The 14,024-nt window shown below is 36.5% G+C and overlaps 2 protein-coding genes and 1 long non-coding RNA gene across 10 annotated transcripts; 1 reads left to right on the forward strand and 2 right to left on the reverse strand.

Annotated features, from left to right (window-relative positions):
• The first annotated feature begins 271 nt into the window (after positions 1-271).
• LOC143347454 (cationic amino acid transporter 3) lies at positions 272-9,709 on the forward strand. Of its 5 annotated transcripts, XM_076776622.1 has the most exons (13): positions 272-434; positions 493-612; positions 766-944; positions 4,742-4,988; positions 5,674-5,958; positions 6,734-6,838; positions 7,551-7,929; positions 8,087-8,226; positions 8,607-8,709; positions 8,793-8,941; positions 9,003-9,169; positions 9,252-9,360; positions 9,436-9,709. In XM_076776622.1, exons 1-13 carry the CDS (start codon positions 380-382, stop codon positions 9,570-9,572), a joined length of 2,175 nt encoding a protein of 724 aa, XP_076632737.1. In that variant the 5' UTR covers positions 272-379; the 3' UTR covers positions 9,573-9,709. The 5 variants fall into 5 exon arrangements, with proteins under 5 accessions (XP_076632737.1, XP_076632734.1, XP_076632736.1 ...); XM_076776619.1 differs by lacking the exons at positions 272-434; positions 493-612; positions 766-944 and adding an exon at positions 1,871-1,910; XM_076776621.1 differs by lacking the exons at positions 272-434; positions 493-612; positions 766-944 and adding an exon at positions 2,689-2,692.
• Positions 5,898-7,810, reverse strand: LOC143347456 (uncharacterized). The gene is made up of 3 exons (XR_013080610.1): positions 6,994-7,810; positions 6,729-6,905; positions 5,898-6,031 (listed from the first exon to the last, which is right to left on the reverse strand). It is a non-coding gene; the product is annotated as an uncharacterized LOC143347456 (long non-coding RNA).
• Positions 9,710-9,740: 31 nt separating the features above from the next.
• Lds (transcription termination factor lodestar) lies at positions 9,741-13,631 on the reverse strand. Of its 4 annotated transcripts, XM_076776608.1 has the most exons (10): positions 13,497-13,631; positions 13,230-13,407; positions 12,988-13,151; positions 12,703-12,921; positions 12,462-12,619; positions 11,046-12,372; positions 10,625-10,956; positions 10,349-10,516; positions 10,005-10,204; positions 9,741-9,926 (listed from the first exon to the last, which is right to left on the reverse strand). In XM_076776608.1, exons 2-10 carry the CDS (start codon positions 13,397-13,399, stop codon positions 9,779-9,781), a joined length of 2,886 nt encoding a protein of 961 aa, XP_076632723.1. In that variant the 5' UTR covers positions 13,400-13,407; positions 13,497-13,631; the 3' UTR covers positions 9,741-9,778. The 4 variants fall into 4 exon arrangements, with proteins under 4 accessions (XP_076632723.1, XP_076632724.1, XP_076632722.1 ...); XM_076776609.1 differs by having other exon boundaries at positions 12,703-12,849; positions 13,230-13,574; XM_076776607.1 differs by having other exon boundaries at positions 12,462-12,607; positions 13,230-13,574.
• Positions 13,632-14,024: the final 393 nt, after the last annotated feature.

The raw sequence follows: 14,024 nt of genomic DNA on the forward strand, positions 1-14,024 counted from the left end.
TCTACTTCCATACTTAGTATAAAACGAATTCGATATTATTAAACGCACGTTTACCGAATTGTGAAATAATCCTAACTACGAATGTTTCGATAAAATCAATGATATCGAAAGTACTGTTTTGATTCAAACAAAAAAGATCGATACACGTCTCTGTTTCGCAAATAGTTTCTCTGTTGAATTCTAATTTGCGTATAATTAATATTTGCATCGACATCGCAAGAACTATGTTTGAACTCTACGGACGGCAACAACATCAGTCGTGCCAACAATGCCAATGCAATTGTTTCCTACGTTCGATTTAAACGAGTGTCGCATCACTCGCATCGTGCAATCGTGTTTTTGTTTTGTTTCGTTTCGATTTTTATAAGCTTACTTGAAAATGAAAGTTAAAAGATTTTGTTGGCTGCTTCTCGTCGTATGCTACTTGTCCTTCAGTATGTTGAATGAAAATCATATTATCGAGCATATTTGTTTATTTGCTAATCTTTTTAGGCCACGCCCTGGAATGCTATGTATGTACCAATCAAGAGGGTAATATAGAAAAGTGTTTGAAAAGTACAAAAACCTGTGAGCAAGGACAGGATGCCTGTCTCACAGAAATTAAGTGGGGAAGTAAGTACTCGATGCATTTGTCATTGTCATTTCGAACGTCACGACATTGAGGTTATGTTTACATCAACCGACGAGTGAACTAATCAATGAAACATAAAGCATAAATTTACATTTTGTTGCTCCGATATCACTTGTCATTTATATTGTTCGTAGGTACGCCATATTGGTCGCAAGGCGCGAAAAAGCAGTATTATGTTTCCAAGAGATGTTCAACAAAAAGAGAGTGTGAAAGAATAAAACAGTCTAATATGGCTGATTGTACGTATATATGGTACCAAGATTGGAAATGTTCTGATTGCTGTCAAGGAGACAAATGCAATTACTTTGTTATGGTGAGTGAAAGTTTCTGTCAAAATCAATAGTCTTGAACTCATTGTTATTATAACATTTGTTTTGTGTTTTTCAGTCTCATGCCAGGCAAGTACGAGCGAATTGGACAACAATCATGATTGCTTCTATATCGTTATATAATCTATGGAATAGGATGGAATGATAAATAATTGCAAAAAACTAGAAACACGACTATTGATATTTTTGTCCGTAAAAAGAACAATGTTTTTACAGACTGAGCTGACAGTTCAGCGATACATATCTTGATCTTATTACCAGTAATTCAAGTACTGGATTCAATATGTGCCTCTACAATATCCATAAGTTAGCTGACTAATCATATTTAAATGCAAACAACGACGCAAAGCACTTTGCATTATAGATACCGTCCATTTTATTTGTATAGTTCAGTATTAAGAAAAAAAAAAGTAAAATGCCATAGAGCATTAGAGGAGTTGAATCTAACTGCTTCATGTAAAATCCGTCCACTAAATAAATTTTATATATTTTACAAACGTAAAGTTTATCTAGTTACGTCTACACAATATTTTATATCTGTTGACATGATCATATGTAACACGATCCATTTTTGAATAAATTTTTTATTTATCACCTATTTATTATTTTGTATTTAATTATAATACAATCAAAACATACTATATTGTTAAAACAAGCGTTATTTAAGATAATTAAAATATCCACCAAATCGAGCGTTCGTACTTACCGTGGAATCTTTTAAAGAACATTGTATTAAGCCCATAACGCGGAGAGGAGACTATGTACATGACAGCGTATCTTTTATGATGGATTATATAGCATTTTTTCCGCTTAGAGGATAATCGATATCTGCAACAGATAAGAAGAATAAAGAGTAGTTATTATTTAGGGAAACGAAATGAGTTCGCATCGTTCAGTGTGCACAGATATATACTCGCTGGTGCACTTAGGACGGAGAACTGTCGCATTTAGTAAGTGAAAATAAATTATTAATTGTTCTTTTTTTTCACAATAAACAATTATGAATTCGGTCTAAATAACCACATGTTACGTGTGAAAATAAATATTAAATAATCAAAAATCGACGATGCTCCTGTGATTAAAAACTAAAGAAAGTTTATTTAGGGTCTTTGTCGAGCACTGATTCGAAACGCATCACCCTCCATAGTAGTTAGCGGTCGAATATCCGATTTTTAATTTCTTTGTTTTTCATTAGACTTACGTTGACATTTCATTGGACCAGTAACCAATATACCGATTTCGTAATTCTAAAATAGGTATCGATTCCTGAAACCATATCCAATGATTAGGATAATGAGTATCCAAAGACGGACATACAATTGGAAAATACAAACCATCCGATTATGTAAGAGGATAACTCTTGTATGCCAAAAATATAAAATATAACATAAAATTAAATTAAAAAAAGATATTAAACAAAATTAGAGAAGATTGCAATTTTTTGTATAACAAAAACAATACTCATTTGGACACGTTATGTATAATATTTAAGAAGTATCGTAATTGTACCTGCTCACATTTAATGCGTACGATTCGTACTGGACACATGCGACATAATACACGTATACTACAATTTACATACTATCAACTATATAATTGACAGTTTTGTTGGTTGCAAATGCAAGTTGACGTCATCTTGTCAATTAGAACATTAACGAAAGAACTTCGTCGTAGACAGGAACGAACGTATTTGTATTTAGTTTATCATATACCGTTAAAGTTACTTAATCAAGTAAGTTACTTTCTAGTTTTTCTTCTAATAAATTAAAATTTGTTCACGCGTTGTGATTAATATGTTCTAAATGTCTCGAAAGTTTTCGGTGTTCCAAAACTATTCTTGTCCTTCGTAGTTTTACAAATACACAATTGCATTTACAACATGTATAATCAACGCGTTGTCGACCATATAATTGACAGATTTGTTGGTTGCAAATGCAAGTTGACGTCATCTCGTCAATTAGAACGATGTCAAAGAAGAAACTTCTCCTTACGCAGTAATGAGTGTATTTAGCTCATAATCGATTGTTAAAATTACTTTGCTCGCGATTGGGATCGCTTTAAATATTTTGTTGGATGCAACTACGAATGTTCGTGCTCAACAATTACGAAAGCTGACTTTGATGTTATTCGAATAAATTTTTATGTAGTTAATTACCTAGATAAAATATTCTTTTGTAATAAAAGGCTCCCGAATAACGAATGCATTATTCGTGACTTAAAGATTTATCCAAGTGAAACATTATCTGTTTATTCGTTATGTAGATGAAAACGAAATAAAATTTCCATTCACAATCCTCTGGAAGAAATCGAATAAGTGCTCATGATATCTAAACTTATCGCGGAAATCAACAAAACAAACGAGCTATCCGATCGCATCGGTTAAGATCAATATTACAAGCGAATGACCAATATAGACCAGACTGGACGGTTCTAATCTATAATACTAGCGGGTCGAAGAAACGATTCTGTCCAATTGAACGATTCAGTTTGCTCGCACTCGACGGGCGATCTTAGAGCTTGATTTAAAGGCATTTTAATTAGTGCGCCTTTAGTCGCGAGCCGAATGTTCGTCCAGTCTGTGATCGGTTGTTTGTCTCTCGTATATTTCGCGTTTAACGATCGAAATGGATCCTCATTTGACTATGCTTTCCATGGTGAGTTGATTATTTGCCGATCTAGAAAGAAAAAATATATTCTAACAGAGTCGAAACCTGAAAAAATTCTTTTAAAGAAGAAACACATTTTCAAACACTTTGATCACATTTTAAACGTTAAAAAAAACTTTTAATAGGCGTATGTACGTGCGTTCATATACGTTCAATATATTGGAATCTACGAAACACAATTTCATTTAAACAGCTAAATGGATTTCAATGGAAGCTATAATTAAGTTTTATATTCCCGTTTCAAGATCTGCTTAGATCTCGATCTATGGATATCGATGATTACCTCTTATAGTTTTTTTATTTGCCTCTCGCGGTTTTTATAAATTTTTGAATTCATTTTAAATGAATTTTAGTGGGAATTGTTATTTGCTCTCCCAATGTAAAATCGACATGTGCGATTAGTTCGAAAATTGTGAAGAAACACATGTTTGAAGTTATCAGTGTTAACAAATAATTACATATTCGCGAAACAGACGGTGTAAGATACAAGAATAAAATAATTCAAACTTGATCTATTAAAAAATGTATAAAACTGTTTGATAATTTTTAAAGAACGTTCGAAACTCATAAGATAAGAGTATCAGATTGATTTTTTCTTTTATAATCGATACGTTTCAACAATTTTTAATAATTTAAAACTCTAACGAACGGTTTTAAATATTTCCTTCGGTGCCGTGGACACACATCACATATAGGTACTTTGCATAACTTGCATAAATTCTCGAGATAAGATACGAGAAACGAATGGGTTGCATAAATTCCGAAAACAAAGAACAATGCAAAATACGAAGAAACTGTTTGGAATTTTTAATTTTTTGATACGTAATTCTTTGACGGCCAACATTTCTGTTCTAAGAAAATGGTCATAAACTGAGATGTATTTGCTGAATCTTTTGTTCCACTCATTTTTACGTGAACAGTGAACTTTTACTTTTTTCGAAAATAAAGAGAAGCTCTAATTAAACAGTAACAATTATTTTGCTTTGAAAAAGATGAAGTTTTTTCAAGCAGATTCATTCGGATGAAATTGATATTTTTAGTGGTTCGTCTGACGAAGGGAATAAAGATCGAGGTACAATTTTCTAGAGATTACGAGCATAATATGATTCTTTCAGATGTACAAAATGCAGACTTGGTGGTTTCGATATCTACGCAAGTCTTTTACACGGAAAAAAGATGCGATACCTGCTGAGGAAACGAAACTCACGAGGTGTCTATCTACGTTGGATCTGACGGCTCTTGGAATCGGTTCGACCCTCGGTGTGGGTGTCTACGTTCTCGCTGGATCAATCTCGAAAACCATAGCAGGACCGGCTGTGGTGATTTCTTTCGCTATCGCGGCGGTCGCGTCAATGTTCGCAGGTACTAATCGAAGATAATTTTTTTTCCTCCAACGATGACTAAAGTAAACCTATCAGCTGACCATTCGATACAATGGTTTCCAAACTTTCTAAATGCAGCCTCCCTAAAAAAAAAAAAAAAAAAAAACTGCGTAATTCACAATCACAAATTATTCAAAATTTATGTATACATTTACTAATGAGCGAATACTATAATTTAGCGACGATCTTTGAAGGTGGAGACAAAGAAATATATTAATTTGCCTAGCAAATTTTGATTAACGAATAGTTCTGTAACACGACACCGACGCGACTTTCTTGTAATTATTTACTTTAATCTAATCAAAACCTGATAACTTAATGTTATGTAATTATCGGACACTGTAACAATATCTTTCAAAGTGTTACAATTTATCACTCGTCAACTCGAACATATTTAACACATAAGTCTTTTTGAAGTGTTTCGTTATTGATAAAGAAGCTATTATGATTCTGAGTGCTTTGTTTTGGGATCTTATGGGATATTACGCTGATACCAATCTTCTTAGCACACCCCCATGATTAATAAATTCCGTAGGTCCAGATAGTGAGTCGGTTAATTTGTACGTTTGAAAAATTAACATATGATCTAATCGGTCGAACAATCGTATCGCGTTAAGAGGTTGTTAAACGTTTTCGATGAACCGATAAACTGATTTCTTATCTAGGTCTTTGTTACGCGGAATTCGGTGCAAGAGTTCCACGTGCTGGGTCGGCATACGTGTACAGCTATGTGACAATGGGCGAATTCACGGCGTTTCTGATCGGTTGGACTCTAATCCTGGAGTACGTAATTGGCTCAGCTAGCGTGGTACGTGGACTGAGCACTTACGTGGATGCCCTATTCAACAACAGCATGAGGAAAGCGTTCGAATCGGCAGCGCCTATCGACATTAATCATTTTTCCTCTTATCCGGACTTCTTCGCCTTCGGAGTAACGTTAATCTTCTCCGGTAAGAAATTTACCCGAGCGTCGATATCACGTATCAATGGCGGATTATGGCTAAGACAAAATAGATCAATTACCTGGAACCCAAAATGTTAAAGAACGAAATTAGAAATCATAAATCAAATCGTAAAGGCGTATGGTGATCGAATGGTGCAATAGACGAATTGCAATGCTCCAGTCATTATGAAAGTGATGTAAACTATATACAAAATGAGGCATCCAAAATAGGTTGTTAAGAACGTTGCATAGAAAGGATCAATGAGATCCATTAAACTGCCAAAAGGGGTTCACGGAAAAAAAAATACTGTCTCGTATTGTACATCGGTCAAAAGGCTTTCTATCGAATTACGATTATGAAACCATGTACGATCACGTCCACATCGATATCTGTTTGCTTTCTTTATCGAGCAATTGCCCCCAGTCGAACCAACACCGATGAAAGAAAGGTCGAAAACAATTGAATATCGAGTAAAAGTTTTATCATATTTTGCCGGAAGCATGTCAAACACATTTTAGCTCGAAGATCAAAGTGTTCTTTGTTGTTGTCACCACGAAGTGTACAATTTTTTTACAACGAAACATATTTTTAAACCCCCTTTAATTTTACGTAGACTACAATCTATTTCAATTTCATCGAAATTCCTGACCTCGAAGTACAACAAGTTTCCCACATTTATAATAAAATAACTATATGTATACATTAATGTCAATTTTTTCTAATTGACGCTATAATGGAGGATACATTAAATAGTATTCAAATTTCAATCTATTTACCTTAGCTGCGTTGGCGTTCGGTGCAAAGGAATCCTCGTTGGCGAATAATTTCTTCACCCTCGTGAATCTCTCGGTGGTGCTGTTCGTAGTAATCGCCGGATCGTTTAAAAGTAAGTTTCATCCCTCCGACCAATACAAATATTGTAAATACAGTACTGCCTCGCTTCATGCACCAATCTGCATTAGGGGTAAAATCTCCATTATTGCATGAGAATCTCGTCCATTGCACTAGTGAGATTAGTAACCGAGATTCTATTTTACTTACAACAAAATTACCTCCACCACTATTTATGTTTTTTCAGTTCAAGTAACCGTCGACTCGAGTGGCAGGAACGGATCCGGAAGGTTTGCTTGAAGGGAGGAGCGAAATATGTAAAAGTATATTTTTGATGAAAAGATGTTGTAACTGTTACGGGTATATCGATTTAAAAGTTTTTCGGTTAAACTATAACTTTAACGTATCTTTTTGAATAGATACGTTATCAAGAAACTCTTGAGACAAGGACATTGAGGATACATTGCCTTCTCAGATTTTATGATACTATCAATTCTCGTGTTCAACGACTGTCTGTTCTCCAGTTTTTAGTATATTGTAACAGCTCTCGACCACTAGTTTCGAATGGCCAATCTCTATAATAACCCATTCGAACGGTCCGTTTAAGTTCGACCAGTTCCAAGAACAAAGTCTCGTCCGAACTCCTCCGCATCAAATCATACGGGCCCAATTTACTCGCAAGAAGGGAGGCGGCACTGTATTACACGCGAGGGCTGAAACATGGATTTTCGACTAATCGACTTTTGTGTAACACGTTATGTTCGAAGCTGATGTAACGAATTGGAAAACGAAGCCCACGTGCAACGAAAAGGACTGTGATTACGGAACTGGAGGATTCGCGCCTTACGGCATCGCTGGCATCATAACCGGTGCTGCGAAATGCTTTTACGGATTCATCGGTTTCGATTGCATCGCGACCACCGGCGAGGAAGCCAAGAACCCACAGAAGTCCATTCCCATAGCAATCGTTGCCTCGTTGACGGTCATTTTTTTGGCGTATTTCGGCGTCTCTACCGTGCTGACCATGGTTCTTCCTTATTACGAACAGAACCCGGACGCCCCGTTTCCGTACTTGTTCGATAAAATCGGCTGGAGCTGGGCAAAATGGCTGGTCACGATCGGTGCTATATGCGGCCTGTGCGCGAGGTACGACACACGTAATCATAGTGGATAGCTAGAAATGCCTCCGGATGGAATTCAGAGTTATGCCTGGTGTCCACTTCAAAGATTTTACTCTTCGAAGTCGAAATCCAGAATATGAGCTCTTTCACACCCTTATAAAAAATATAATTCGCTTTCGTAGCTTGCTTGGCGCGATGTTCCCGTTACCACGAATACTTTACGCGATGGCTTCCGATGGACTGATATTCGAATGGATGGGGAAAATCAGCTCGCGATTTCAGACACCTCTGATGGGTACCTTCTCAGCGGGGATTCTTACAGGTTTGTATTCTTTCCTTGCCGTCCTATAAAATCATGTCAACGTTGGTCAGTTTTGAAACTTTTGTTCTCCATTGATGTACAACTTTAATTAACAATATAGTCAGCACAATTACCTGTCGCATGTCCCCGTCTATCGGGTAGCTTCCCAATGCCCCTGGACCAGACCTCGATTATCGAACTTCTTACAAAGATAAGACTTAACACGTTCATGGCAGTTGCACGGGGTACCCTGTATACTCATCGAATCTTTTTTTCGAAATCATCCCTAAACTTTTTTACGAGACGAAACATTTTCTGATAAGTAGTGTACAATTTTGGCTGTGACTCATCGTGAGTCCCACTGCTAAAAGTATGCTATCAATGTTCACGTATAATTACAGGCGTATTGGCCGCAGTGTTCGAATTGACTCAGCTCGTGAGCATGATGAGCATCGGAACATTTCTCGCTTATTCGATCGTTGCAGTCTGCGTTCTCATACTCCGGTAAAAACGACTAAAAATTCTTGCGAAGTATAAAAACATATTGCATAGAAGAAATCCATAAAAAAATCTTTTAATTATTGCAGATACGAGGAGAGCGAAGCTTACAAGAAGAAAGGTGACCATGATCCAAGGACCTTAACGATTATATTGAAGCAACTAATTAATGCCAATAAATTAAATCACTCTACGAAATTAACATCGCAAATCGTGACTTACCTTGTCGCGTGCTACCGTGAGTGCTATAATTCTTTAGTTCTATTTTAAACTCGTATTCTAAATGATATTTATTTTAGTGATTCTATGCGTTTGTATTGGCGTCATAATTTCACAATACGCCGATGATATTATAACGGGCAAAATTCTAGTTGTCGTTCCGCTTGCTGTTTTAATAATGGCTTTATTAATTATTCTCACGTTCATTTATCTCCAACCGACTTCCGGAAAGAAACTGTCGTTTTCGGTACGTATCAATCGATTGAAATTAATTTGTTCACCGTGAAAGCATAAAAGAACAAGAAAGAAAAACACGTGCGGATTTCTAGGTTCCATTTGTACCGTTTTTACCTGCGCTCAGTATCCTCGTTAACATTTACCTCATGATGATGCTAGACAAAATGACATGGGTACGATTTGCAATATGGATGGTGATCGGTAAGTGGATGACCGTTTAAACTAAAGGTTATAAAAAAAAAACCACAATATGAATGAATCTCTTCCTTTCCCCAGGTCTCGGTATATATTTTTGTTACGGAATGTGGCACAGCAAAATGGGACAAGTTAAATCTTCAAAACCAATTGAAAATAACATTAACGAAGAAACATGGACGAATGGCGATACTCCTCACATAGATCGATTTACATAAAATAATTTATCCTGCGACTCAAATTCGTAATAAAAATTTTATATAACACAAATCTTTTAGTTTACTAATATGATCTAATTAACTGGGGGACGGTTTAATTCATCGAACGATATCCTAAACCTAAATAAAACTATACATATAAAAATAAAATGAATATCTCGTATGTACAAAAAACTTATCTATCAAAACGTAGATGACTCTGTTATTTAGAGAGCAAATAGAGATTTCATATCATCGAATGAAAGTTTCGAAGCGACCGAGCTCTTGTCGCCGCTCAGAACATTTTGCGCTATGCCTATTTTTTTCTCTTGTAACAGCCTGACGCGCTCTTCTATCGTGTCCTTACAAATAAACCTAAAAAATGTTTTTCACAAATAGCGCAACATTCTCGTGAACAACGAATATCATGAAAAAAAAAATAATCCAACTAACTTGTATATAAAAACATCTTTCTTTTGCCCGAAACGATATATCCTATCTTGTGCCTGCACTTCCAATTGCGGATTCCAATGAATGTCCATTAACAATAAGTGATTTGCACCTACCAAGTTTAATCCAACACCCCCGGCAGTAAGCGAAAGTAATAATATTTTCGGGTCTCTGCCCGGACAGTTAAACGAATCCATTACACCCTATATGTACGCAAAATAAATTACACGGTATCTAGGAGGTTGTACCAAACACCATTTTTCTGAACGAAGAAACATAAGTTGAACGGAGTATCGAAATGTGTTTTACTAAGGAATTGGCAATAACGAAAACTTTAAAGGAAATACCTGTCGATCCTTGATGGCCACGCTGCCCGTGAACATACAAAACGTAGCACCTTTCATCGAAGACAAATACTTCGCCATAATGTTCAGCGACGATGTCCATTGCGAAACGATTATTAATTTATCGTTATTCTTCAAAATTTCTTCGACCTTGCAAAGTATTGCTTTCATCTGCGCGCAAAATACAGTTGCGAACAAAATTGAAGTTTAGTCGAGCTAGTCATATACTCAAGTTTTATTTATTATATGTTCTTAAAGTAAATAGATATAGTGACTCACCTTGGAACTTATACGATCAACTTTAAAGACTGGATTCTTGGACGTAAGTAAATCGGTAGCTACTCTGCGGTCAACACCGATTTCCTTATCTACATCGTTAGACTCTGTCAATGATATATTGTTCATTTCTGACAATATGTTCGGATCCATATTTGCCGTATCCATTATTCCACTCGCCATCATGTCTTCTTGATCCAGCATCGAGTGGATAAGAGAAGGATGGACGCAAATTTGACGCAATCTCAATAAGAGACCCAAAATTTCGAACGCTTTAACGTCAGCGTGCAACGACAATAATTTATTCTGCGCCTTTGTGAATTGAGTATTCTTGTCTGGAAAAAGAAATGACGAAAGATTAATACTACGTAGACATAGTAAAATTCATCCGTGCGCGACTGTACGTTTCCATGGATATACATACTTGGATTCGAGAGGAAAGTTGGTTGATCGTATATGCCGGCAGCTAAATCCCTCATATGATCTTTTTCCGCTCTCTGTGACAAGAATTGAGCGAACAACGTACGAGAATAAATTAACACTTTTTCGTACACCAACTGCTCCTGCGAATCGAGCTTGACAGGCACTTCTTCTACCGTTTTATCGGGCAAACTTTCCAGTTCGCCCTTATCTTGAAGTTCTTGTTTTGTCCTACGTAACATCAATGTGTTCATTACGGTTGTCAATCTTTGACGACCAGCTGCGTTTTTGTTGTCCACCCAACGCTTCCACACTCGCAGATCATCGAAAGGTGTACATTTAAGGAACTTCAAAATCGAGTACAAATCTAATTCCTTATTTTGAATAGGTGTACCGGTAAGAGCCCACCGTTTATTCGCCACGAGACCGCATACGGCCTCGGATGCCTGACTTTTGTGATTTCGAATCACATGCGCCTCGTCGAGTATCACGCGTTCCCAGTGAATTTTGTACGACGTGGACATGGATTTAAATTCACGACTTAATATGTTGTACGTTGTGATGACCACGTCGTTTCTTGCTAATCTCTTCGGCACATGTTCTCGATTAGTACCATGGTAAACTTCGATGGAAAGCAGACTTCGCCTACATCTGTTGAGTATTTCGTTTTCCCACTGCGATAACAGAGACGCTGGACAAACCACGAGCGTTCCACCCTTATGTCGCAACGTTGTTTTCTTATCCACCCATTCATCGTCGCTACTTTCTGCGGCATCTTTGGCTTTCTTCGCAGCTATGATTAAAGATATCATCGTTAAAGTTTTACCCAAACCCATATCATCAGCGAGAATCCCGCCGGGAGGTCTCTGCTGTTCTCTCCACATCAACCATGCCAACGCATGCTGTTGATGCGGCATTAACTTTACTTTCAAGCCCTGTGGATCACTTGCTCTCTCTTCCTCGGATGGTCTGGCTAGGAGGGAGCTGTGTAAATCTTGCAGTCTATCAACTGTTAAAGCTAATTCTTTGTTCAAGGTAGCTTGAGCTTTCGTGCCAAGTTCTTTCTGTCCCAATAATGGCGATATACAATGTACATCGCAATCAGAATCTAACTTGTAAGAATATAGTTCGTCCTTAATATCGAATTCTTTTTTGGTAAATAACGTATCCTGTTTGTAGGAATACAATTCAGTCTTAATGGGTTGTGCTAAAGATGTGTTTTCCAATTTCACTGCGATCTTTTCTATTTCTTCTTGTTGCAATGCGATTCTCTGGCGCAACTTTTCACCTTTGTCTGGTAATAAATCGATGTTACCGGCCTCGAGTAACATCTGAAAACGAACACAAGCATATTTAAATAGCTGTTCTAACAAAGAGCGCCGTTTAGTTTTTGTTCTTGTATATTAAATAGCAAACTTACCTGTGTTTTACTCAGCTCATTCTTTAAGTGATCCATTTTACAAAGGAGTACTTCTTTTTCTGCAAGCTGCGAATTTATATTATCAACACCAATTTCTTTTCCCTCTGTAATCATTACAATTTCAGGTTCTGAACTATCTTCGCCATCTATGATACAATCTGCAAGTTAACTTAACGTTAGTCTGGTAAATTGATTACAGGAAGCTCCATTTTGGACAAAAAAAGAATATCAAAATACATACTAGTTGAATACATATCCTGTTGATCTTTTCTTTCTCCTTTAAAGCTTTCGTTTTTCCTTGACTGTATGCTTGTAGATGCAGCACTATGTTCTTCTAATATGCTGCTGTCAGAAGACTTGTCATCCAACACAATATTGTTCATACTTTCTATAGTAGAATCATGAAATCTGTTTTTCTTCTTTGTTTTCTTATTATACACCACAACATCGTCGCTGTCATCTACCAAATAATATACCATAATATTTATTCAAAATATTCATTACATTTAAAAAAAAAATACAATACCACTTGTATTGCTGTAATCCATATTGTTTCCATCATTATTGTTGGACGATTCAAGATTATAGTCCTCATCATTGCTGTCCTCTTCATCATCAGAATAATGAGGAATATATTTTTTAACTCTACGTTCGATCTCGTTTAATGACGGTTTCTTGTTCAATTGCCACCTAAACATTAAAAAATAGTTACAAAGGTAAACTAAAACTGAAAGCGCGTAAACAGTACTTAGGATCAGATTTCCTTACTTTTCTGGTGTTGTACTTCTAGAAGCGGCAGTGCTACCCTCGCTGCTCTCAGCCACGTAGATTTTTTCTTTCCCAGTATTTACGTCGACTTCCTCGTCGCTATCAGAAATGACAAAAGACTTCTTACTCGCGAGAGGCGAATCGCGCCATCGGCTGAAACTCTTATCCATCCAAAATCCTGTAAGAATTATTAATTTCTCTTGATTCCACGTAATCACGTTCGCATACATAGAATATGGAAAAATATTGGGTTTCTATAATACGCACGTGTCGCTTATCCTACTTGTGAAAAATATCCAACTGAACTTTTCAAATTGATTCAAACGACCGATGGCACGAACATGAACTATGTAAGTGATAGTTTGGTTTAAATACTTAAGGCGCGTTTTCACGTGGCAATAAACTGTCGTCAGTGGTTTTTCGACTATTTTTATTAGTAATTGAAAGATGATGATTCCGTTTATGTAGATATTCTTTTAAAATATGTATATATCTATTTTGGTCCATGGTCTTATCAATGTTACTAAATCCCCCACGCCATCTGCGAAAAAATGTCCTCACACCATGATATGCCCGCCACTGTGTTTTACTGTAAATTGACGATTTTTATTTGGCTTATACCATATAATTTGTTTGCCAACCAACTGAAAAACGATCACGGAAAATTAGGATTCGCTGTGAAAAATCACCGTAATTGGGAATGAACGTGATTCAAGAAACGATCTCTATTCATTGTAAATTTGCCAAGAAATTTAATTGAAAGTAGCAATGATTATCTTTTGCTAGGGTTTTTTG

The sequence above is a fragment of the Colletes latitarsis genome, chromosome 11 (assembly GCF_051014445.1).
Source record: "Colletes latitarsis isolate SP2378_abdomen chromosome 11, iyColLati1, whole genome shotgun sequence".
NCBI classification, from domain to species: Eukaryota; Metazoa; Arthropoda; class Insecta; order Hymenoptera; family Colletidae; genus Colletes; species Colletes latitarsis.